The sequence below is a fragment of the Ambystoma mexicanum genome, chromosome 1q (genome assembly GCF_040938575.1).
Source record: "Ambystoma mexicanum isolate Mex_15411 chromosome 1q, UKY_AmexF1_1, whole genome shotgun sequence".
Lineage (NCBI taxonomy): Eukaryota > Metazoa > Chordata > Amphibia > Caudata > Ambystomatidae > Ambystoma > Ambystoma mexicanum.
In genome coordinates, this window is record NC_090922.1 from 867,390,125 (window position 1) to 867,417,387 (window position 27,263).

At 46.0% G+C, this 27,263-nt stretch overlaps 1 protein-coding gene across 2 annotated transcripts in view; it reads left to right on the top strand.

Moving 5' to 3' along the window:
* ZBTB41 (zinc finger and BTB domain containing 41) overlaps positions 1 to 27,263 on the top strand; it is a 744,921-nt gene that overhangs the window by 658,903 nt on the left and 58,755 nt on the right. For both annotated transcript variants that reach the window (XM_069641521.1, XM_069641522.1), the window contains one exon: positions 18,686 to 18,774. In XM_069641521.1, the coding sequence (XP_069497622.1) occupies positions 18,686 to 18,774 (89 nt within the window). The remainder of the gene's footprint in view (positions 1 to 18,685; positions 18,775 to 27,263) is intronic.

Here is a 27,263-nt window from a genome sequence, read left to right on the forward strand (position 1 = left end):
GCGCAGGACCTGTGGCATTGGGCCGTCGCCCAAGGGATTTTTCTGGTGCCGTTTCATCTGGCAGGGATAAAAAACACCATCGCCGACTCACTCAGCAGGGAGCTGCGCTCGTGCCACGAGTGGGAACTACGGCAGGATCTGGTGGATCGCCTCTTCCGACGGTGGGGCACACCCCAGATCGACCTGTTCGCGACGGCGACGAACACCAAGTGCCGGAGGTTCGCCAGCAGGTTTCCCCAGACGAGGAGCATGGGCGATGCTTTCTCGTTCCCCTGGGAGGGCCTGTTCCTCTACGCGTTCCCTCCCTTGCCTCTGCTAATCCGGCTCGTCAACCAGCTCAAGAGGTCACGGTGCAGGATGATCCTCGTCGCACCTGCGTGGCCGAGGCAGATATGGTTCCCGGACCTTCTGGACTTGTCAGCGTCCCCGCCGATCAAGCTGCCGGCGGACGCGGATCTACTCTCCAGGGAAGGAGGCGCCATCCTCCACCACGACCCGAAGTTGCTGAACTTGCAGGCCTGGCTCCTGCAGCGCTAGAGTTTGGAGGATACGACATACCGGCCGATTGCAGAGAGGTTCTTGCAAAGGCCAGGGCGTCCTCGACTCTTAAATGCTACGGACACAAATGGAAGCGGTTCTCTGTCTGGTGCCACGCACAGAAGATTAACCCTCTACGGATTACGGCTCCCCAAGTACTGCCGTACCTGCTGACGCTGGCCAAAGCTGGTCTGGCACACGCGTCCATCAAGATTCATCTTGCTGCGATCTCCCGATACACCAGAACCACGGGCCGGACGTCCTTGTGGTCTCATCGTCTGGTGAAAGAGTTCATGAAGGGACTGTTCAGATCGTTCCCGCCGGTGAAGGCTCCGGCCCCGGCGTGGGAGCTCAACGTGGTGCTGACCAAGCTCATGGGACCTCCGTTCGAGCCTCTGCACTCGGCCCCGTTGAAGTTTCTATCATGGAAAACAGCTTTTCTTGTGGCCATCACCTCCGCACGACGAGTGGGAGAGATCCAGGCCCTTTCCTGCAAGGCCCCGTACTTGACTTTCCACGTGCTCAGGACGCACCCCTCCTTCATGCCCAAGGTACCGTCGGACTTCCATCTCAACGAACCCTTGGTGTTACCTGTGTTTTTCCCGTCGCCTTCGTCGCCGGCTGAGAGGACTTTGCACTCGCTGGATGTAGCTAGAGCGCTGAAGTTCTACGTGGACCGCACGAAGGGTTTTCGGAAGACGTCACAACTCTTTGTGAACTTTGGACCTGTCAATAAGGGGAAGGCTCTCTCGAAGGCTTCCATCTCCAGATGGCTCTCCGGCTGTATCATGTGCTGTCACCGGTTGGCAAACCGACCGCTGCCTGGCCGTCCGAGAGCCCATTCCACCAGAGCGATCGCAGCTACCACGGCGTTCCTATCTGGTGTGCCCCTGCTGGACATATGCAGGGCTGCTACGTGGAGGTCGACGCACACCTTCACGAAATTCTACTGCGTCGACCGGGATTCCAGGGAGGAGTCCAGGGTCGGCCAAGCAGTGCTGCGCAACCTGTTCGCCTGAGGTGAGCCTGGTGAGGAGGTAAGATGCTTAATGTTGAGTTGATGTGATGCTTAATGTTGAGCCTTTGCCACCTCCCGTGGTTGTGCATGTGTGTACTGCTATGTATTCTTTATTCATGAGCATGTGAATCCATGCCAGACCCCATGCTGGAGAAGGAACAAGTTACTTACCTGTAACTGTTGTTCTCCAGCATGGGTCTGGCATGGATTCACATGCGAACCCTCCCGCCTACCCCTCTGCGGCTCTTCACTTGGTCATACTGCCACTTCACGTGCTTCCAAATCTGAAGATGGCTGCCAGAGGCGGTGCTTAGGTAGAGGGCAGTCATTGGCTGTGGTCAGTATGACGCAGAGACCAGTGATTGGTTATTACTACGAAAGACAGATCAGAAACGAAACTGATACTGGTTTTTTCTTTACCGAGGATTCCCAGCCTGACGACGGGGAATATTCATGAGCATGTGAATCCATGCCAGACCCATGCTGGAGAACAACAGTTACAGGTAAGTAACTTGTTCCTTATTCAATCTTGCCAGCAGTGACTGGGCCCATTGTAAGTCCTTACTCTTTCACAGGTTTCATCTTCATTGCTCCATGGGGCCACCTCGTCCCAGTACTTGGATTACCTAGGCTGCTGTCGTTCTTCGTCATCCCAGGACTTTCAAGAACCTTGAGGTACTCTGCCTTATAACAGTACATGGGTCTATTGTCTACAAAGAGGCTAGCAGAGGAAGGAGAGGCTAGAGTATGTGGGTGAGTGATGTCCTCATAAGGGCTGTACCCCAAATAGCCGTCCTTATTCCCACAGGGGAGTTCCCTCCCCATGAGATTCTCCTGCATTATACCACCCCCAGGGGGACTAACGAGTAGCAGCCTCGCATCCCTAGCCTCATGGGAAAGGGCTTCCCTTCAGGGAGAAGGGACGGCATCTTTTGCTATCACAAGAGGCCTGTTCCGGGGGTGAAGGGAAAGAGTGTGGTTAATATTCTGGAAAAACTGACGTGGATGAGAAGAAATGGAGTCAAAAAGGGATTGAAAGTATTGCTGTTTAGCAGAGAAAAGTAAGGAATCCTAATCAGAATGCAGAGAAGTCGATGAAGGATGATCCAATTAAGACTGGGATTTGCGCCAACAGTGTTCAGCACTGCATAGAGATTGGCGGATGGAGCGAAGAGACTGGGAGATCCAAGGCTGGGGTGATTTATGTAAAGGAGAAAAAGGAGAAGGATATAGAAGATCAAGAGTATCAGTAAGACGATAAGAAAAAGAAGATGCAGCAACATCAGTAGGTAAGGACGTAAAGGTGTCAATAGAGGGCAGAAGAGACATAAGTGCCGGAGTAAAAGATGGGAGGTGAAATAAACTAAGATCATGACGAAAGATTGTAGCTGGAGAAGGGGAGCGGAGCAAAGTCAAAGAAGCAAGAAAAGAGCCACACCAAAGTAGCAAAATAAGTAAATAAGAGAAATAATAATGGTATATCGAAGGTGGGGATAAATGGGATCATAGTGTGGGAGGGGGCATATTCAGGAGGAATTTCCTTGCCAAATGAAAGCGGGGAAAGAAAAAGAAAATGTCTGACGTGCCGTAACGCTACCCTGTATGCCTTTTGTGTTTATTATTTGCCTTTAAATCTCAGCGGACTCTCGATTAGGGTATCCCATTTGTATTGGCACCAGGCAATGCTGGTAGTGCTGGCAGCCACTATATGGGACTGCGCAGACGCACTAAGAGTGCTGACTCTAGTCATTCGGCTAGTTCCAGGTCACTGGGACAAGGCCGCTAAGTCAGTACAAATGTATCCGGCCCTCTGTGTCCTAGCTTATCCAACAAGATCAAACAAATGATACTTCCCTTCTAATATTGACAATTCTAATAAGGGCATATGAGAACATTTAAATATTTAACAAAAGCAACGACACAAGAAAGCCTTAAGTGCCATCTAAGGAAGAAAAGGATGTGGATCCCCTGCATAGAAAGTGGAAGAGTTTCCAATAGCCCTTACAAAGATTGTAAAGATAACATAGTGTCACTTGTGGACTTGTCAAAGAAAGCATTATCAGGTGTTAAGGAAGGGAAGGTATGGTCCACTGCAGCCATAAAAAAAAGTAAACGTAGGTTAAAGATTTGTAGAATTAAGTCATACTGCACTCTAGGGCTTGTATTCCCCTTCCCTATCCCCTTCTACAGATAGGTTGTAAGAATATAGCAACAAGCATCTAAAGAGAGTGAACTGTTTCTTGGCCCAGTAATCAAGAACATTGGAAGGACCTTGCATGTGTGGAACATTGGACCTGGTTTGCTTGCCTTTGTCTCATGAATAAATTCATCATTGATTTTTACCTTATGGACATCTGTTTACTATACGTCACAACTACTGTCTATGAATACCACTAAACATGTGGCTTGAGTGTTCCAGGAAATTCTGTTATAAATTACATGTTCCATACATGCAAGGTCCTTCGAATGTTTTTGATTACTGGGTCAAGAAACAGTTCACACTTGTTCTATTGGCCCCCAGTGCAAGGGAAGCCACGTTTGGCTACAGGACAATATAATCGCTGTACTATACTTAATACATATATACTCTTTGTGGTGCCCACTCTCTTCTGTTCTCATAACACGCATCTAAAGAACCACACATAAATTCCAAGAGGAAAGACAAAGGTTCCCCCAGCCTGTCTTTCCCACAGAGAGAAAAGAGGGAAGATGTCTCTATGTACTCAGCGGGTCAGAGTAACGCATAGCAGCGCAGAGCCAAATTGGCCACTTCACACACCATATATATAATTTCTTTTCTTCTTCCAAGGTGTGGTAAATCAGACATAGGAGTCGGACAAGAAGACCTGGTTCAAGAAATTTTCTTACAAGTCCAGAAAACCTCAACTATAACCCTACAGCTATGATGATGGTTCCCTAACTTCAAGAGAGAATAATAAACTGGCGCTTGTCAGGATGTTAGACAAAATGTTCTGTCCTCTGTTCAAAACCTATTCTATACTATGCTCCCCCTACCACTAAAACTAAACAATATAACTTGGCCTAAGTATTTTTTACTCTCACTATACTTGGGCTTCTGGTAGCTGGTGTATGGCCCCCACCGAGTTGTATCTTTTGGTTCTAGCTTTCTATCATGGCCCAGCCTGTTCATAGTGTTTAAGGTTTGGTCTTGTAAATATTTCTCTCCTCAACTGCCATATATCCTGGAAATACTTTGGAATCTGAATAACAGGTAAGTATGGTAACAGCACTGTTTGGGTATGCTTTGTCCCCTAAAGGGAGTCGCTCCTAATGCGATCCCGCTTGCCCTGTGCACAAGGAAGTGTATTACATAGCGGGCTCACCTTCCTAGTCCCAAACGGTTTGTGTGTGAGGGATTTGACCATCTGCACAGGGAGAGAGCGCTCAAGGGGGCTTTTTTGATTTTTTTGATAATGAAAATGAATGATGGGAGATCAGCCTCTGTGAAATGTGTGAGGCCATTCCACGCACATTCCATCTGCTTCCCGCACAAAACGCATAGTCACGTCTACTCCGGGAAGACACAGCCTACAGGCGCGGTCTTCCGCTGTCGTATTCATCTGGAATGTAACAGCCCCAGGTACATCAAAGCATCACAAGAAGGGGAAAAGGCACACTTTCCTCCAGCCATGGGCAGCCTAATTTAAATATCAAAGGATCCATGGATCTGCATTTCTTTTGTCAAATCCAGCTAGTGGTATGCAATGTGTCAACTTGAAGCTAGTTCCCACCTCTCTGTTTGAAAGGCAGTGAATGGCCTGTCTGGGTCCAGTAGTTACCGCAGGTGTCCCTGCAGAGCAGACCCCTTTCAGAGGGGAGAAGTATGTGATTTTCTGGAGACAAGAAGTCTGCTCTCGCCACAAACTTCAAGGAAAAACCTGTGCTTTAATCAAGAGTCACAGAGGGCTCAGTTATCCAGAGAGACACTTTGATCTACAACAGACAGGAAGATGGGTGGGATTTAGGTATGTGTTGTCACCCCTTGTCTGTCCTGTTGCACAGCGCTCTGGTCCTGACCTCATGCATAACAGAAGAATGTTGGTGGAGACCCAGGATTGGTTAATTACGGAGTGCTTAGCCTGCATCAATCACTGGGGCCCATTTGGCTTTAAAAGAGGGCTGAACCCCTCACTTAGCAGATCATCCGACGACTTTGAAAGGAGTAAAATGAAGGACTCATTTGGACCCAGGCTGAAGGTACAGTCTACCTTACATCTTCTGCCAGTGACGGAAGGCCAGGTGTTCCAAGAGGGAAGCAAGATCCCTCCCCTAAACATCTCCCAGGAAACAGAGGGAGACACCCGACTCAGAGGACCCGTCCAGCAGCTTCAGAACCAGGATCCAGCCAGCACACAGCGTGCCCTGCTAGGTTCTGCCAGCAAGCTTCCTAGGTGGGAAGTGCTGGAGTGACTGCAAGGCCGTTGCCTGCAGTCACTCTCCTGAGCTTTGGGCCGTCCACCTTGAAAGGACGATACAAGCCCTGCGAAGAAGCTAGGAGTGCCACACAAGCATCATCCAGCTTCCATCTTTTAAGGACATTTTCGTGACAGTCCAGTCCTCGAACTGCATCCGGCTGCACCGCCGACTGTTGTCGCATCGCAGTCACAAGAGCTATCCGAGCCGCCTCGATCAGCATTCCAGATTCGCCAACCAGCACAGAGACAATGATTCTTGGCCTGAGCCGCCGTGCCGTACAGCCTGCAGATGTCCGTCCAGTCTTGCTTGCCGAACTGCCTGCCGCCTGGTACCTGCAGCTGTCTCCCACCACTAACTATCTCTCAAGGGCTGCGAAGCACCCTGGAAACGCCTCAACACTGTCGAGCACCAAGACCTTCTTCAGCACCAGGTACATTGCGGTTCTGAAGGCCTGTAGAGACAGTTATGACCCTTTGCCCCCTTGGTTCTGGAACTGAATAACCTTGAACAGTAAGACTGATTACTTTACCAACTATCCTCCTGTCAGTATCCAGAGTGCACCCCTTTCCTTTGTGAAACTGTCTGTCCTCTGTGTTCCTTTACAGGGTGGGTCGTATTTGTAGTGTGCTTGAACTGTCTGTTGTAGTATTAATAAAGTAGATATTTTTATACAACCTTGACTGGATTGTCCCTTTTATCATTGGATAATAATTGCATTTTTGCTATGTTGCAACTGACCAACAATCCACGACCTTGCTGAGATAAGCCTGCTGTTCCGTACACGTTACTAAAATCTGACAAGGAGGTCTTATAATTCACCTGTATTCCAATCTGTTAGCATCGTTTCTGGTGTACTAGAGGTGTGGGGTTGATTGATGGTTTAGAAAATGATATCCCAGGACCACTGGTGCCCCGGAAGTTGATTAGTCACGTCAGTGGCAAGCAGTCGGATCGGTTGGAGCCTTGCGCACATCTTAGTCATCCACTGATAAAAGTACTGTTGCAGGCAACATTTAGTCACTGCTAGGTATTCGTAATCGTCATGGACATGACATGGAGACTATAAAAGGCATGACCAAGGATGTCCTGTGCATCTTATGTCAAAAGAGGTGACTTCCAATTGTCAAACAGTGGTCATGTCAAGCGGAACTAGATTCAAATTAATACATGGGCATTCAACAGACTTCAATGAAACAGGGCCCAGAAAGGCACAAACAGATCAAAAACAACCCAAACATTTGTAATTTATTATTATTCGCAAATGAATAAAATTGCATATTAAATCTACATTGGCCCACAATGGATATTGGGTCTTCACAATAAGGATAAAGTGCATCACAGTTAAAGTGCTAATATCACCCTAGTGTAGACTGTGAAGGCAAGCATCCCCAAAAGGCATTACCCTCACCGCAATGAGAGGCAATAAGAGACACACCCAAAAGGGAATGAGGCTAGGACCAAGTGCGGGTAAAAGTAAAAAGGTTCTTTATCTACTCAAATAGGGCATGCAAAGGACTCTGCAAGCTCAGAGAGCGCTCTGTCTGACAATAGCAAAGGCAGTCATATTTATTACAAAATTTCATCATAGAAACCTACACACTATAGGGGGCACATAATCTTGGGGATTGGGTGGCATCGACTAACTATAGGTGCAGTTGTGACGAGCCGCCCCGTGGTTGGTGAACATCAGCGTGGTGCCAACGTGGGGCGGATAGGTCAGCTGGGCTCATCGGGGTGGGGCTGCTAGGACAGGCGCAGTCAGTGTCGCTGATGGACGGGTGCCCTGACTTTTTCTGCCCTTGTGGCCACACACACAACATTCATTAATTTAGATAATTCCGGTTGTCCTGTAAATCCTGCAATAGGTTACTCTAAAGGTTAATAAGACACAGGAGGAATACATATAATGTGAGGCTTTACCAATACATCAGGACACTGTTACTTCTGACCTGTTGGCTGGGTGTAATAAACCTGGGGGTCTGGTTTGAGGGCATGGGGTGGGCTGCACTGTCATTCTGGTCTCGTTAGATGTAGTGAAGAATTACTTTATGATGTGTTAGTACAGGGTTGAATATCTGTTTCCCAAGGCCCATTAACTTAGGGTGAACCGGAGGGCCACTGGACCAGCGAGGGTGTACCTCTGGCCCCTTGAGGCAGTGGGGTTTTAGGACCGGGTTGTAAATAATTCTTTTGGCTGACCATGAGATGATTAATAAAGTTGGTAATATAAAAAACGATCACACATTTCTACCGGCTATACATTTGTATATTATTTTATATCTGTCTACGTTGATTTGGCATTGTTACATACATCATTAAACATTGAATGATTATATTTTAGCAATGCCATACGGTAGTAGCTGAATAACACGAGGTAGCATTAGGTTTGATGGTATACTCAGAAGTGAGGGAGCAATATATTCAGAGACGATAATACATTTTCATTCTGGCTTGTACATTTAAACGTGTCCCACACACACACACACACACGCACACGCAGTAATGCTCCGTTTGCCTTCCTTTGTACTTAGCAGCATTCGTTAGTTACCCTAGGTGGTCAGTATCACTTTCTTTTTCATTACACATGGTACCGTATATGGGCTAAGACCCTGCTTGTTTTACCAAAACTTATGAATTAGTTCTTTGTTAAACATGAGTGTTTATATTTGATATAGCAACCTTTGTAAACCATCAGGCATTGGAGTGTGTTTGAACATTGACAAGGGTTCATACAAAGTGGGTATCGACATTATGGGCCTCATTCCGAGTATGGCGGTAAGGGATACCGGTCACCGTTAACGAGACCGGTGCCGGTAATCCCTTACCGCCACATTCCGAGTTCCCTTTGCGCCCTCGTCCTTAACGCCTGCTTTTAGCAGGCGTTAGGAACGAGGGCGCAAAGGGGCTTTTAAGCCAATAACGGTGACCGTAAAGTACGGTCACCGTTATTTGCAATTTCCCCATTCCCATTGAGCCCTATGGGGGCTCATTTGGGAATGGGGAAGAGCCCTGGGGAATGGGAAATTACCGCCCTGGTCAACTCGGAATAGGGCGGTAATTTCCCATTCCACCAGGGCGTTGCCGGTACGGGTCCGGCGCCGACCAAGGCGCTAATATCGCCATTGGTTAGCGCCAGACTCTGAATGAGGCCCTATATATTTTACATGTTACGGGTTAGATGCAGGGTCGAGGCCTGTTCTGTTAAGATGGTTTTCTGTTATTTTCCAGACTTGAACCGCGAATCGGGTCACTTCTGGGACAGTGATGTACTGCGGAAGGTAAATGATACAGTGTTTGTTCTGATACTTGTTTGTGTCTGGTTGCTCGTGAGAACGGCCCTTCAGCGGATCTGCCATGGAGCGGAGGCGCCAGGGGAAGGGCATGGCTCTCTGTGAGTGGGGGCCAAGCTGCAGCATTCGCAGGCAGGCTGTCTCATTGGGTTTCAGGTTGTCAATATCTAAAATGGAGTCCTGATGCTTTCCAAAATGGTGTCCATGCTACAGCATGATTAGTCCTGTGTGTCAATCAGTAGTCACCCTGTCACCTGGGCCCTGGTGAAAGGGGGGCTCCTGACGAGCCACAAACCTCACAAGGTGGGGTCATGCAGGGGAGGGAGGTCTCCTGGACCTATCCTCCCTTACAACTGCCTGAGGCCACGCCGCATACGCGCAAGTGAAGAGCCAGAGACCCCAATCGGGTGAAGGGGATCATGCGAGAGGGGGCTGGTATTCACACGTGTGTTTGCGGAAATGTTTACACAAATATACGTGAAATACATTCAATCAATAATAGTATTGTCCTACATCGCATTAGTAGTTTCGACGGAGTGGAGCATCTAGCTGTGCTTCAGTTGATGCCAGTCTTCAGGACGGTGCACTCTCTTGTTGAGCGCCACATGATGTGGATGGATTCAAGTATACATCATTCTAAGGCCCTGTGTACCCAAACAGACACAAGACCTTCTGGAGGGGGAATATGATACTCAAGAGTGGCGACTTCCCCACAGCACTAAGGTTAATAAACCTGAGTTGCTGACCAGCCTCCAAGCTTGGGTAGAAGCAAGGGAGGTTGGGGAGAAGACCCCAGGGGACAGCATAGGCCGTGTGTACCCGAACGGACAAGACCTTCAGGAGGGGGAAAATGACGAGGACGACCACACGAGCAGTGTTTCTCACCTATTATCCCACCGTGGGGGCAAGTGTGGTTTCTCAACATTTGAGTGTTAGTGCGGAGAGGTGCTAGTGCGGCATCCAGCAGGTCCCAGGCCTCAGCACAGTCTCTAAGTGGCCCAGTAATTGTTCCGGCTGTGAATCAGGTAGCTGCTAGAAGGCTCCTGCTTGAGGTGAGGAGACTAGCGCTAGCGGAACAGAAACAACAGGACAATGTCACCATAGAGATGCGCAAGCTGGCGCTTGAAAAGTAGAAGGCAGCCAACAGGTCCACCACTAGCAAAGGCAGCAGTAGTGGCTCAAACCAGAGTGTCCGGGATAAGCCGCAATGTCACAGCCCCAAATATTTAGTACAGGCTTATGAGGTGGGGAAGGATATTTTAGACTGGTTTGAAGCGCTCAAGCTAGCATTCCAGCTGCAGGAGGTGGATGAGGTACTGTGGGGTGCAGCCCTGATGAGCCGCTTACAGACACCGGGGTCTGATGCAATTTTTCAGTTGGAAAGGGAAGGCAGCCCTACTCGGGAAGTTCTGTAAAACCCCAGCCTCAGAGAGCTCGGAAAGAAAAGTGGGCAGACATTTCAAGCGTTCACACACTTGCCGTTGAAATATCTGAGCGTGTGGGTGACTGCTAACAAAGTTGACAATTTTAAAGGGATGTACAATTTGATTGCATGCAGCATGCGTTTAGAAAATGTGTGAGTTTGACCTATACCAGCATCTTGTGGACAAGACTATCACAGATCCTACGGAGCTTGCGAAGTCTCCCGACCGATTCGTGAGTACCGCAGTCCAGAAAAAGGGTCAGGTGAGCACACCCCAGCCGGAAGACAAATTGGCGTGCAAAAGAGTAAACGAGGATGGGAAGTGCAAAGGTCCAACCCAATACTCTCCAAAGTCAGGTCCCCAAAAGAACGAAGGGAAATCCCCAAACTCTAGTTCAGCCGTGCACACCGTAAAGAAAAGCACAGGCACCCCTAACACTGGGACACCTGCGTTCTCACCACCCATAGGTTGTTTTGGGTGTAAGGGGCTGGGCTATAGGAAAGGGGATTCTGCTTGCATGACTTACCCAACCAAGCAATCCATAGTGAATGTTGGACTCGTGGAAGAGGCCATCATTAGTGTGGGCCTCTTAGAGGAGGATTTCCAACTAGACCAGGGAGTGGCCGAATGTGGATTGTGACACTGAGTGGGAACAGTACCGGATCTCCAGAAGAGACCCCAGTCCCCAATACTCAACTCTATCTAGAGCATGTGTACATGAATGGACACAAAACTCCTGCGGTCCGAGACACTGTGGCTAGCGTTACCGCTATCACCCAGAAATGGGTACAGCCAGACCAGTATATTAGTGGGCCTGATTTGTGTGTAAGTGGATTTGATGGTAAGAGTAAGTGCACCTTGGCGATAGTAGAGTTCAGCTGGCAAGGTGAAACGACCCAGCGCCGTGTAGGGGTGAAAGACTCCATCCCTGTCTCATGTCTGTTGGGTAATGATCTTCCTAATCCCGAAATAGTCGCAGCGCCTACACGATCGAGGGCCAAAGAGATGGCCAGATTGAACGCTCTGCAAGCCTTAGGACCTGGTGTGCTTCCAGAGTCTGTGTTAGAACTGGTGTGGCCGGTATCCCTTAGTCCAGTTCCACAGACTACTGAGTCACCTAAGAGAGGCTAGTAGCCACAGAGGACCCTAGTTTGGTAGCAGGGGACCCCGTGATTTCAGAGTTCCCTGGTGCAGCGCAGGAACCTGAAGTGGAGGACCAGGTGGGTGCCTATCTGCAGGGTCTGGCCAAGCTGGATGAGTTTGCATCAGCTGGGGGCCCAGATCAGACTGACTTCTACACAGCCCAGAAAGAGTGTCCCACTCTGGCGGGTCTCCGAAGCAGGCTAAGGGCGAGGCCTCTGGACTGTTTAAAGTGTACTGGGATGATGGACTCCTGTACAGTGAACCAAAGGATTTTGAGAGCAAGAAGGTTGGTGGTTCCCTAATGCCACAAAGTTGGATTTGGCTCACCAAATGCCTTTAGCGGGTCACTTGGGAGTGACTAAGACATCAGATCGGTTGTCTGTGCACCTTTACTGGCTGCAGTTCGGTGTAAAAGTTAAGGAATGTGTCCGTTCCTGCCCGACTTGTCAAGCTTCGTGTGGTGCCACAAAGGCCACCTTAATTCCACTACCCGTGGTTGGGTGGCCTTTCGAGAGAATAGGCATGGATATTATGGGACCTTTGGATCCTCAAACCAGCTCGGGGAACAGAAATATCTTGGTGGTGGTGTACCATGCCACAAGATACCCTGAGGCTGTCCCTCTGAGGAGCATCAAAGCACCCCGCCCGTGGTTGCGAAGGCTCTGATTGGGATATTCTCCCGTGTTGGATTCCCCAAAGAAGTCATGTCTGACAGGGGATCAAACTTCATATCAACATATATGAAGGCTACGTGGGAAGAGTGTGGCGTCACCTACCGGTTCTCTACATCCTTCCATCCACAAACCAATGAGTTTGTTCAGTGGTTCAACAACACCCTGAAAGGCATGATAGGTGGCTTGGAAGAGCAGACGCGGAGAAAATGGGATATTCTCCTGCCATGCCTTCTGTTCGCCTAAAGGGAGGTGCCACATAACGGAGTAGGGTTTAGCCCCTTTGAGCTTTTGTTTGGACACCCTGTACAAGGTCCCTGTCTAGTGAAGGAGGGATGGCAAAGCAAACCCTCATCCCCGTCACGAGATTTGGTGGACTATGTACTCTCCTTCGGTCTAGAATGGCAAAGTACATGGAACAGTCAACAAAGAATCTGAAGACCAGTCAGGAGCTGATGATGCACTGGCACGACCAGAAGGCCACAGTGACAGTCTATTCACCAGGCCAGTGGGTATGGATTATGGAGCCTTACAAACCCCGTGCCCTTCAGGACAAGTTCACTGGGCCTTACTGTGTGCTGGAAAAGGTCATCTCTTTGACGTGAAAGGACCTAAACAGATGTGCAGGGTCTTTCACGCCAACCGGCTAAAACCCCATTATAGCCGGGATGACTTGGTCATGGCATTAGTGACTAATGGAAAAACAGAGGAGGAGGCCGGTCCTCTCCCTGACCTCCTGCACACTGAAGCTACAGATGGTTCAGTTGAATGTGTCGACCTTGCAACAGACATGTCAGAACAGCAACTGACAGGCTATCGCTGTTCACTGGGACAGTTTGCCAGTCTGTTTTCACTAACTAGCGTTCGCACAGATTGGTACACCCATGATGTGGACACTGGAGACAGTAAGCCGGTGAAGAGTACCATTCACCGGATGTCCGATAAGGTCAGGGACACCATCAAGGAGGAATTTTCCAAGATGTTGGCCGTTGGAGTGATAGAGACATCCCACACCCCTTGGGCTAGCCCAGTGGTACTGGTCCCTAAAAAAAAAACCAGTAGTGGGAAAGTGGGAAGTTCGCTTTTGTGCGGACTACAGAGGGCTCAATTCTGTTACGAAGACAAATGCTCACCCCATTCCTTCGGCAGATCGATCTGTGCCAGCATGTGCCTCCATATTTACTTTTATTTCATTATTTGCCTCCTCCAGTAGATGTTTTAAAATGTTCTTGGTCACTGACTGGAGGCTACTCGGAGCTCTCTCCTGACCTTGTGAGCTCTTCACTGTGCCCCTATTTGCCTCTAGACTCTCCTATCGTCTCTTCAGCATTCCCCTGTGTGGGTGATGCATATCTTTCATATTTTCATTTTGGAAGCTGGCGTTGCCGAAATGAAGCTTATATAAGCAATCTGCTCCTTAAGGTACTTTTTCACGTAACCCTTCCTTCTAATTTTGTAGCGTAGCCTGCCCCCACACTCCTCTAGGATTACTTTTGTCACTACCTCTTCTCTGCTGCCTGGTTCGGCACTTGAAGCCGGTAGGTACCAAGAGTCTGTTCAGCCACCGGGAAGACCAGGGTAACTGTTCATTCCACTTGCTGCTACCTGTTGCTCGGGGTCTGCTGAGCCAGAGGTGCCATCTTGCCTTGTACCTCCTGATGTAGTGGTCGAGCCCAGACCGCACCTCATATCAGCAGCTCCCTAAGCCTCACTAACATACTAATGCCAGGGTCAGATGACCCTCTGAAGCACCTCATAGGAGAAATATTGCAAACCTTGTCATTCTTTTTCTGTAGACTTCATGCGGGGGACAGAGCTCACAGGAGTCACTGCCTCTGTGTCCTGCATGGCCATGCCCCCATCTTTGCTTTCTGTTGTTTTGAGTTTTCCATTTGTTTTCCATGTTGCTTTCATGTTAGAGATAAAGGGTTTACTGCTGTTGCAAATTATTTGAGTCATGTTAAATAGAGGCTTTATCATAGTTTTTAACATTCTTATGCATTTTGAATCAAAAACCTTAAATTCAGCAGTTATATCTCCAATAGGTATCATCATTTAGAAATGTAACCAGGTCCCTTAAAAGAACAACAAATGACGAAAGTATATTATTAAATGTTAGCACACTGAGTGGAATGTTAGAATCCTGTAAACCACTCGGGATCCATGGTTTCCAAGCAGTAATCGCCTGTCAATCTATTGATTCTGCTGGCTGGCAGGATTGTAACATCAACTTGAGTGTCTCTCACTGCCTTCTCTCCCTCCCACCAGTCCCTACTCCCCAGGCCTGGTCCACAATCCTTTTCTGCTGCTTGCCTCGTCCTGGTGAGCGTTCTTCCCAATCTGTGGCTGTGTCTGGCTCCCGCTACATGATTCTGGCAGATTCTTACTCCCTCTGCATCAACAGAAGAGAGCAGAAAGGGACTGAAAAAGGTACGGATAACCACTGTCGGTCGAGCAACTGAAGCTCGGTGGCCCCCTTTACCATTTCAAGACAATTTTGGGTTCTCACCCTAAAATGTGGCCACACAACCAGGTATCAATCGCTATATTATCCAAAGATGCTCTGAAATATATGATGTTCTGTTGCCTTCTCCTTGCTTGGGCCTCTAAGTCAGGTTTATGGGCTCATAACATCCTGGATTGCCTGCAGCTCAAGGCAATATTGCTTAAGTATGATAGAGGAATATTGGTGTGCCACTGTAAAGAATATTTCACGCTTGTACAAGCTTGACCGCCTTCTTGCTCATTGTCTGCCTTATCCACCATTCCAGGATGGTGATTACTGCAAGGGTCTGAGCACCTTTACCAGCTGTTTTCTTTTGTTTGTAACCTGTTTTTAAGATATTTATGTGTTATAATGGCATTACATCCCTGGGGGAGAGCCGTAAAAAGGTGTTCACCCCTCTGTGGGTGAAGCATGTCTAAAGGTGTTCTCAATCCTTATCCTCATTATGACTCCTCAGCTTTGCTTCAAGCTTGTAACTTGGGTATGGGAGGATAACACTTGTCACAGCCCTCTACCTGGCTGTAATGCCTCAAAATATAGAAAAAGATAAGTGAATAAATAAACATATTTCTGATACCCTACACAAAATAAATGAATACAAATTGGAGTGTTACCCAAAAGATCATTTTAATACCTTAATGTAAGTAGTACAGAGACCTCAAAATCTACATCCTAATAACGCATAGTGGTTCTTTTACTTTTAAGGTGTGTATTATACAATTTCTGAGTACATGTGTCTTCATAAGCGATTTAAGAGGGCAGGATTGAATCATACAGCGCAACATTGTCCACCTATAATGTACCCTTCAAACCATCGCCTCTTCTCTCCTTCAAGAAGATCACAGGAACAGTAGGCAGCCTCCTACCTTATCTAATGAAACAGCTGATGCATGGTCAGTAAAGCTATTGAAAATAAAGATTTATTTGGATTTGTAAAGCGCACTGCAGCCCTCTAGGCAACAAGGCGCTATAAGTATGCATAAGGAGGCTTGCTTGTGGGTTACAAAAAGCGGCCCAATGTGTGAGGCTTGACAACATACAGTTATTTATACAGTTGAGTTACAGTGTACAATGTTCTGTGGCTTCATCCACAGTGACATATCATTAAACCATATATTAAGAATTCTGTAATCTGCAAAATCTTTCACTAGTACTGTAAAATAATCTTGTCCGGGGAGACTTCTTTTTTGTCTTTGTGGATCCAAGAAACAATGGTGAATGTTCAGAGTACAGAAACCAGACCATTCCAAACACTGTCCCGCCTTCTTTCGTAATTGATGTGAGTTTCTTCATTGTATGTGAGTGCTGGATCTCCACCAGACATATTTGGTACCTTGACCGCCTACTCTAATGATATAATGTTGACACTGGCATATGCTATTCCCACATATCTTTACAGTGGTATTATTCCCATGGCCTTTATTAACTGGAGTTGTATATTAACAGTGAAGTCTGTACCTAGCTATCTATTTACCAGAAGTGTTTTGCAAGTAGAGCTCAGGGCATTGAGTTGACAGATTTGCAAAGATTCTATGCTTTTGTAGAAACCTCTCCTGAAAACAAACACAACCTGTAGGTCGCCCTGTTCAAAATTTAAACAGAGAATGTAAATGTTCCTTGAAAGCTGCTGAACCCCACAGACCTACAAAGGCGTCTTGTGCACAACCATTTGGGAATTACAGCTGAGCTCGAAACACCCCTCGGGGAAAGGGGAATGGGGCAAAATAACAAACTGAGACAATGGATCATCTTCCTCCTTAGGATGGATATCTGCATAAATGAAAAAAAACAAGGTGAGCTTCTAGTCTGTCTAATTTCACCTCCCGCTCTAAAAAACCCAAATAAGTGAAACAGTACCGGAGAATCCTCTGCTGAAAGCCTAGAAGAATAGTTTCAACCTTGGGATCAATGACAAAAAAAACGATGAAAGGCTTCAGTAGTTCTTAACTGTATTTCACTAAACTGTCTTTCTCCAGAAATGCCTGCTTCCTTAACTGGGTTATGAAACTAAAGAGACCCAATCGAGTGTAGTTATTCTGAAAACTCCTTTTAACACATATAACCTATGGGAACTGAATTTGTTCTCTTAGTCCTTAGCTTGTTGACTTGGTTGTTCTTCACACCATGTGCCACCAAAAACCTAACCTGAATTCTAAAAGCTAATCCAAACTTGAACCTCATTTGATAGTATTTGCGCAAAGTCATTAGCTTGCCATCCAATGAGTTATTTTGGTGATGCACTTTCACGTTTCTTTTTTCCCACACAAGACCTTGCCAACCTATTTAAGAACCTTTTAAAAACAAGTTAAATCCTGTTTACCTAGAGACTGAATGCTCGAGAGTACTAAAAATGAGATCAGAAATAACAAATGTCTTTTAATTGCCTTGCACAAGTCAGAGGCACAGCCTTTTATAATCCAGTTTCCGCGCTAACAGAATACTAGATTGCATAATCTTTATCAGGAAATTGACTAACAAACTGCCGCCGTGCTCAAAGTTGCTGCGTGACTCACCTCGTACAAGCCCATCATCTGTCCGAAATCCGAAGCGATTTCGTCTTGCCTGGACCTCCGCTACCGTTAAACTCCTGTAGTTTCCCTGGGATGCAACGTTCTGTCAGCACTGTCTAAAGCACTGAACTCGACGTGCAGAAACTGCTCACCGTGATGTGATGAAACTGGATACTTCCTGTAGAAAATCTAATTAGTCACGCCAAGTCAAAAACCACTCACAGAAATCTACATTGCTTCGCAAGTTTGAAAGTTTACAAGTCTGTCAGAATTCATGTGCACGCGCATTAAAAGGAACACAGTTAGCCTCAGAAAATACACTAGAAAAAGGAAGCGGGAATCTCTTCCCTACAAATAGGGAAATCGTTTTTAAAGTATTTAATCACCTAAACCCTATTTAAGGAAACTATTTTAAAATTTATTTTAGCTGGAAATATTAGTTGTCTTTAAGAGTGCATAACTTAACTTAAATTGAAGAACAATTCACAAATCTACCGGCTGAACTTCAAATTCCTAATCTTCTTGAGTTGCATAAGATTATCTTCTTCAGTATTTCCAGGCCTAAACTCTGGACACAAAAATCACAGGACCTACCCCAAGGACAATTCTAAATGAAAGGCAGTTAAGAATGTTCTGGCTGGCCCTTTGTTTAACCCTCCACCAATCAGGAATCCAGGTTCCTTCCACCATTTTGGCTTAAGATAACCTCTGCACTGTGCAATAACCATGTTAAGGCCTAAACTAACCATACATTGAAATACAGGAAAACAATTATATAATCCAAATAAATACAGGTGAGTGTCAAAAATGAAACATTATTGGCCACATCCGCTCGGGAACCTGACAGTAATCCAAATACACAATGGCAGGCTGATAGCATCTAATTTGCGCTATTATGTGTACCACCACTGAAGTAGCATGAACATTTACATTTGTGTAAGTATGATGCTTGAGTACCGGGTCACAAATAAACTGAGTGGGTTTCCTTGGTGATTTTCTTTCGGGATTGTATAACCTATCAACAGGAAAAAGTGTACAAAATTTGTTTTTAAAAAATGTTTCCCACCTTTCTCTTGGCATCCGCTTCTGTTACACCTGGTGTATCGTAACAAACGGTTGAATTGTTTATCAGATTTTTTTTATTTTTAGATACAAGACGACATTTCACCAATGTGACATCTGTAAAAAGGTATGCAAAGGAAAATCAAGTTTGGATATGCATTTCAGGACACATTCAGGTAAGAGTTGCAATATAAGTTTAAATGCGTGTTACCCAACATCAGTCGCATTAATCAGCAATTGGGAGGTTGTTTCCGTTGTAGGTCTTGGGGACATACATGATCCTTAGCCAACACACACTTCTCATGATTGCAAAGCAGAGGATTAACACACAGGATGCCTAAACTGTAGGATTTCTGAGCAAAGGTCATCGTCCCTTCTCCTGCAAGAAAAGGAGAAAAAGGGGACAGCAGATGATCCCAGGTTTTAGCTTTCGAGTAATACCACAATTCTGTCTCTCTGTAATCATCCAACTGAAGACTATTCCAGCCAACATCAGCCTGCATGTACCCTTCTGTATAAGTTGCCAGCACCACTCCTGTCATACAACGTTGACGTTGTTGGAAGTCCATTGTTGGGGTTTCTCTGGTTTCTTGTCTTTACTTCTGTGGCCAGAGGGGCTTCTAGTGAAGTTCTCCTGCAACTCTTTTTCTGATGTACTACATGTAATGGTCCATATGGCTACCAGGGCAGGGATGCTTTTTAAGGACTCTATTTTGGTCTTCATGTGTTTCTACTTTATGGAGTAGGCTGGCAGAAGCTGTAATATTGGGCTTTGCAAGAAGTGTAGTCATTTTACCAAATTAGTACCAAATGCACCAGTGTGGTAGTAATTGAGGTATGTGGAGGATCAACAGAAGGACACTGATGCGGTACAGGCATGTTCTTATTGTGACAGTTATTTAAAGTAAATTAAGGCCCATATCTACCTACAAATATGGGGTGCTCCATGCCTATCTTTCTAACTAAGGTGCTCATAAATCCAGTTGAATGTCCAAAAACAAATCCGTCCTCTGTTCCAATCTAAGCTATCTGACCCTACCACTATTATAACTAATTACGGTCAGGAGAATGACCCCCTTCTCCTGGTGCTCGTGTTTTCTCACAAATTTCTACTCCTTTAGATAGGCCATATGCAAACAGCCTCTTGTCATCCTATGTATCAAGTTATGCTTTTCTTTTAAGAGGTTGGCAATTCCCTTCTTATTCTTCTTGGTCTCACATCCCTCAATAGACCATATGCAAATACTTCCTGGTCCTCCACTGTATCCGGTTCTTGAATCTCTATTGCACTCTTATCCTCTATTTTATAGTAGTTCAAGTTCCAATTACAATTTCCCCCTTCCCAGGGTGCAGTTTCATATGAGTTTGGGATTCCTGGCTTTGCAGGTTTGTTCTCCTGAAATGTTTCTTTCTTGTGCCCTATTTCTTCCTTTCAAGATATGAGTGGGCCTTGCCCTTTCCCCAAAGTGATAAACCTCCACTTTTCTTTCCCACTGTATGGTTTTCGTATTTCTTCTTATCTTGCTCAAACTGTTCTGTTTGACTGGATTATTTCCAATAGTTTTCCTATTGGTACTGGGAGGAGTATTGCTTAACTTATAAGTCCCGCTTGGTTTGCTGGTATTCCCATTCCCTGTTTTACCTTCTGAGTTACAGGGCAACATCGGTGATACCTCTAGGTCCTTGGATTCTCTTTCCTTCTCGTCGCTGCTCTGCAGCTGGCTCTCCACAGCGTCTCCTTCCTGGATGTGCCGTTCTCGTCTTTGCAACATCACAGGGATCGTGACTCAGACTGGGAGCTGCTTACTCCCCTGGATGGTCTCGGTGCTGTTGTACTGGCAGACTGCCCACCACTTTGATTCCGTGGTCACGCCACCCCCGCACTTTCTCCTCCACCTTGCTTGGCTTTCTTCTGCTCTTGCACGCCGATTGCTGAGCATTTCTATTCCGCACTGGTGCGGCTCTGTCGCATGTGAGATCAACGTTCTCCCAGACCCCCGTCTTCCTCTTTATTGCACACAGGGAACTTTTGCTGTGACTCTCAGATCTTCGCTCTCAGCCTCCTCCCACTGGTTAGTCTCGCATCCCTTTTCAGCCTCCTCATTGCAGTCCATTGGAGACTTGAATTTAAAGGAATATCTTCAATTTCTTGTTGTTCATATATATAACTTCACATTATCCTTATGAGTTTAATAACCGTTTGGTATATTGTATTAGTCCACATAAGCCATAGGGAGTTCCTCACTGAAATCGTAGTCCTTGTCCCCAAAGGCAGAGTCTCTCTTGGTGAGGTCGCATTTGCCTCTACCCCTGGTGAGGGTGTTGGGGAATGGGCTTACCTAACAAGCCTCACAGGGGAGAGGAGGGCTCCCACTTGGGTAGAAGGGACGAATTCTCTCAATTTATCACATAATGCACCCCTTATTTTTGTGGCTTCCCCTTCTTTTTTCTAAAGCAACTCTTTTCTTATGTCACTCAAGTGCATATTTTTGTTTTCCCTGGTTCAAGAGCTATACTTTTTTCCCAATTCCACAAGGGATTCGCTGAAAATTCAATAGATGGTTCCCATGAGCATAAAGGACAATATGGAGGTTTTTGATTCAAACTATTGGAGGGTATTATTAATTCATGAAAGGTAGGAAAATCAGTGCTTATGATCAATTCTTCTGGTAGACCAGATAGTATTGCTGTTTTCATCATCGTAGGTTGGTTTCTAACTTTCAGGGATAAGGGCAATTAGAATAGGTCTCTACATCTCCATGGACACAGGTAATTTTTATAGGATAGTCGACACGTAAAAATTAGCTGTGTCCATGGAGATGTAGAAACTATTCTGTCTTCTGGATAAAGGAGATCGGCTTCCTGAATCGATAAGAACATTAGCCCATATTGCGTTTATCTGGATCTTTTCATAGGTCTGAAAAGGTTGGATACTACAATACTTTTCCTTAGTGATCTGGGTCTGCCTCAGTTTCCTCATTCCCTTCCTCCCAAGGATCATCTGTTAGCCGCCCTATCTCCATAGGTGCTAACAAGCTAGTCTTGGAAGAAATCCTTGCTATATGTCCTTTCTCTCCACATGAGAAACGTTTAGGTGGTCCAGGGAGGGAGGTTTTTATTCTTCCTACTTCTTCTCTGGATAGTAAGTGAGACTTTGCAATTCGAGGACCCCTTTTCTGGGTTTCTTCCTTACTTAGGTTGTCCCTGCAGGGTAGGGGGGAGGTGTGACCACTTTTCAGGGTATACATTTTGGGCCTATCTTCATCTCTTCTTGTAACTCTGTAGGTTTCCCTTTCTGTTTTGCATAATGGGCAGCCTCCAAGTGTGCTTGGGCTACTTGAATGGCTATTTCAAGTGAGGGCTTATTGTAAAAACGGTGGAAGGGCATTGATACATTGTTCTAAGCTTAGGGGTTCAAGGATTTCAGGTCGGCTTTTTTTTCTAACCATTGGGTAGGTGTATTCTGTACCCACCAGGCTAATTCTAAGAGACTTTCATTGGGTAGGAGATGTTTTTCCCTGAATTTTAATCAGTAAAATGTCTCCATCTGCCCTTAACAATCTTTGTTTAATTGCAGGAAATGTAGTAGCCACAATGGATTGGCATTTTCCTATACAAGATCTATAAATCTCCATTGGAAACAAGGTGCTAAAAAACATCTTTTTAAACTTTCATCCCAATTAAATTGGTTAGCGAGTCGTTCAAAATGTATGAACAAGGCACTCAAATCTTCTCCCTCTTGGTATGGCTGTAATATACCAAGAGGGACTATATGTGATAGAGGTATAGTTCTCTCTTGCTCTAACCCTTTACAGAGTCTCTGATCCACCTGAATCTGATGTTCACTAGATGTTGTAGGATGGTTTCAAAGGTACTCATAGTGGGGTTGAAGAACACCAAGGATGTTGAGGTCTCAGACTTCTCAGTTCCGGTTTCCTGCCACTCATCTGAGTTCTCAATTACCTCAGAGTTTCTATTGATTCCTCCTAGTTTATTTACTTATTGTTTGCTTGTTAGGCGTCTGAATCATCGGGTAATACGGAGTTCAATGGAGTAGGAGGTACTTTCTTTCTGGGGTAGATGGTTTGCTTTCTCCTAAGGATGGTTTTATTCCTAACTTCCTATGTTATCACGCAATGTTGCTATTTATGGGGGGTGTGGGGGCAGGTTGTGGGTTGTCTTTCTCAGGACTTTAACATCCCACTGCTGACACCATATGTGGAGGATCAGAAGAAGGATATTGATAAAGAAAAGGCATTTTCTTACTGTGACGTTTATTTAAAGTATAAGAAGGCCTAGCACCCCCTCGATCTATGCAGTGTACCCTGCCTATCTCTCTAGCTTAGGTGGCGAACAGTCAGGATGAATATCAAAAAACAAATCCGTCCTCTGTCCCAATCTAAGCCATCTGTCTCTACCACTATTATAAATATCTAGGGTCAGGAGAATGACTCCCTTCTCCTGGTGTTCGTGTTTTGTCATATGTTTTTTCTCACTTTGCTTACTCCTTTTGGTAGACCATATGCAAATAGTCTCTTGTCATCCAATATATCAAGTTATGCAGTTCTTTTAAGGCGTTAGCAATTCCTTTCTCCTTATTCTTCTATTCAATAGACCAAATGCGAATAGTTCCTGGTCTTTCTCTGTATCCAGTTCCTGAATCTGTTACATGCTTCTCTTTTATAGCATCCCATTACCATTTTCCATTCCCAGGGGTCAGTCTCATATGAATTTGGGCTTTCTGGCTTTATAGGTTTGTTCTCCCCAAATGTCTGTCTTGTGCCCTATTTTTGTCTTTGAAGATTATGTGAGGGCCTTGCCTTCCCCCCCCCCTCAAAGTGATAAGCCTCCAGTTGTATTTCTTTCCCACTCTATGGTTTTCGTATTTCTTCTCATCTCTGTTTCACTGGATTATTGCCAATAGTTTTCCCATTAGTAAAGGGATGAGTTTTGCTTAACTTAGGAGTCCCGCTTGGTTTGCTGGTATTCCGATTCCCTGTTTTAGATTCCGCGTTCAGAGGTCAAATGGATGGTACATGTAGGCTCTTCGATTCTCTGTCCTTCTCGTTGCCACTCCGCACCTTGCTCTCCGCGGTGTCTCCTTCCTGGTTGTGCCGTTCTCATCTTTGGGGGGTCACAGTGATCATGACTCAGACTGGGAGCTGCTTAATCCCCTGGATGGTCTCTGCGCTGTTGTATGGGCAGACTGGGGTTGCTTGTGTTTCTGCGCATAGGGGACATGGCCTAGCTGTTTGGGCAGGGCTGCTCCCATTGGTGGCAGTACCTGACTGATTTGCATATGGATGGACCCCTTTTGCAATGGCAAAGACGAGCTAAAAAATGGCTGTGTATGCTTGCTCAGAGCAGTGGCAGTGGTTCAGATTAATTCAAAACCCTCCACCCATCACTTTTTTGGTTTTAGTACAAGCAGACTGCCAACCACTTTGATTCTGTGGTCACTGTTACGCTCACCTGGCTCCCACAGGAACGGCGGTCGGACCCGGACGGCTGCGGTCTCCACCAATGTGATGCGTAGTGCAGAGATGACTGACTGGACTGGCCCTCCGAATCTTGTCTGCTTGACCCGTAGAAGTATTCTCCTGCAAGTGGAGAGATGGATTTAGCCACCCGTGGATTCAAGTGATGGCACCCCCCACAGTCCTCTCCACTTATCACTCCGAAGTGCCCTTTCAGCAATCTCACCTTATACTCTTGAAAGATGAGCTCTCGATCCTGCATGGATTGCAGGGGCGCGTTGATACCAGTTACATCACTGGTTTGAAGGCGTGGGAGAGTTCCGGAGAGTATTGACTCTGAGGTTCCTGGCTAGGACCAGTAAGTATCAAGTTCATAGAGTTCAATATGTCCGATGTTCACTCTTGTTCCCCCTTCCTTCCTTGTCTTGCAGCTGAGTTTGTGAGCAGATGCTCTCATGGTAGCTGGTGGCGCTCAGGTAAGAGTCTGTATTACCCAACGCTGTCCGGTAAATGTTGCACGTGTTTAACGTGTTGTTTTCTCTCTCTTTGCAGGTGCGGCACATGAAGATGTGGAGAGTTATAGAATAATTCCTCCGGTGGTAAATCAGGTAAGTCTATGGTGATAAGAGTTATATTTGTTGGTTCTCTCGGCTCACCTTGTTGTTTCCTTTTTTCCCCCAGGTGTTGGAGTTCGGCGAAGAAATGATGGAGGCAGCGCCGAATCGGAAGGTGCTGCGTGGACTGGCGAGTATGGCGCAGCGCTGCAGCTGGAGATGCGACGCGTACTGAAATGATGTGCTTTCCAGGTCTGGAGGCGCGATGGATCCGGAATCAGGTGAGGAATTCGAAAAGTTCGTTTTCTAACCTTGTTCTTTTCTTTCCTCTTGTTTTTAGGAGCTCGAGATTCGAGGCGGGCGTGGCAGAAGACTGGCTGCAGGCACAGTGAGCGTTACGCTGCGCTGCTAGATGCAGAATAACGCGAAGCGTGTGCTGCTGTTCGGGCGTGGTTTAAATAGCCTCCAAAGTAGTTCCAGGTAAGAAGTTCCCCAGAACCACGCCCAAGTAAAAAATACTCCCTGTAATAAAATAGTCCCATCCAGGCCTCACGTTGGCTTGGACTCACTTACAGCATGGTCTGCATCAGGTAAGTAAAGTCTATGAGCTTGGCGCCTAAGGCACCAGGACTGATTCCTATGATGAGCCTGGCACCTAAGGTGCCAGGACTGAACCCAAACAGCCCCCAGCCGGGGCTGTTGGGGTTTTAATAAGTGTCTGGATGCCTGCTCCCGGAGCTGATGGGCTTGGTCCTGATGCCCGGGGGTAGGCATCATGACAGCCACGCCACCACCGCTCTTAGTTTCTGCTCTCGCACGCGGGTTGCTCTGCGTTTCTGGTTCCACGCTGCTCCTGCTCTGTCGCACCGCAGGGTCCTGATCTATTATTTGGGTTGTATGAGGGGTCAGTAATGTGAGGCGGACAACTGCTTGTAGTTTTCTCAGTATTTGACAGTTTATTGTAAACAAAAATTGCATGGACAACCCAACTAAGCCTACTCTACCAGGGATTTCCCTATTTACACAAAACCGGCCCTCGCACTATACAACAACACAGTTAAAACAAAGCATAAACAACATAAGAGAAAGATTACCAAACAATCAGTGTCTTGGATAACTTCTGCTTGTCCTGGGTAGATCTCATTCCCCAGGAATGTCTGAAGTCACAAAGAAAAGTGAATCCGTTCTTGAAAAGTTCCAAAGAAACAAAAGTTTACTCAAACAAGAATCCAGTGGTAGCAGTTCCTTCTTTGGTCGTTGCAAAGTTCCCTTTCCAAGTTCCACAAAGAAAACGGCACCAATGGTAATCCTGGATAACCTCCTGCAGTGTCTTTAATATAAACTGTCGGGATGCTTCTTCTAAGGAGAATGCTTTCTCCTTGGCAACTCCTGTACACAAATGATACTGGGAAAGCAGGCTCCTTTGCTTCACAGTCTACTACTGCTTCAACACATTCCATATATACAGCCTGATTAATGGAATTATTTGCGTGAAAAACGCAGATTTGCGCGTCTTTCTGCCCAAAAATCCCCATACTTCAAACAGGGATTTTTGGGCAGAAAGGCCCGCAAATCTGCATTTTTCACGCAAATAATTCCATGAATCATGCTGATAGTGTTCTGACAAAATTATAGACAACCACAGTTCTACTGCTTCTGCTGCAACTTGATACTTTGAAAATATATTAGGCAACTTAGACCAGACTCTTCGACCTCTGCAGGTAGGCAAGGCACTCTTCCGTCTTATACCATAAGAAAGGGGAGCCCTTTTGCCTGTTTGGTCTGTCTTGCAGCTACCACAAAAATCTGTCTTGGCTTCTAGACTGCTTCTCTCTCTCAGCTTCAACAGTCTCAGCTTCACAGATTGTTGATCAGTTATTTTAACAAGCACCCAGCTCCCTTCCTCAGCTTTATGCAGCTTTATGCACACCTTCTTGTTTCCAGTAGTTACCCCAAAGCTGTATTGCCACTCTTCCAGCCTTAGATAACCTTGTCACCCTTGTATCAGAGGACTCTGGGTTTATAATAGCTTCAACAACTTTAAGACATTGGAGTTTAGATCTGAATTGAGCAGGTTTCACTTTAGAAAGAATCTGTCTAATGGCCTGGGTAATGCTTTTTCTTGTGACTTCTGCAACTTCTACAACTACTAAATAATTGTTCTGATGCTTACAAGAGTCATGTTTCTTTTAAGAAACAGATTTAGGTATATGCGATCTCTCGTTGATAATAACTTCCACTTTTTTTTTTTTTGTTCGTGCTGCTTTCTGCTTTGACGTGGGTCAGGAAACGAAGTTTCTTTCGCATTACTTCTGTTTGATGTTAAACAATCTTGCAACACTTTGTTAAAGTCAGCTGCTACTTCTTAAATGATTATCAGCAATGCTCTCCCTCTTAATAGGAGGCACGTTACCGCTCAGTAATGCTTTGAATGGAACAATGGGAATATAAAGGATTTTCTTTCTACGCGGGTGCTTTAACTTGTGCTGAATAAGCACCTGATACAATTACCTTTTTGTTATGAAGACTTCTCGCTACTACGAACAACTTGACTCGCTTCTACTTTAACGCTAGTGATGGTTTAGCTGGTTACAGTTACCGGCAAGGAGTTTCTTATGATTAAGAGTTCAGAGC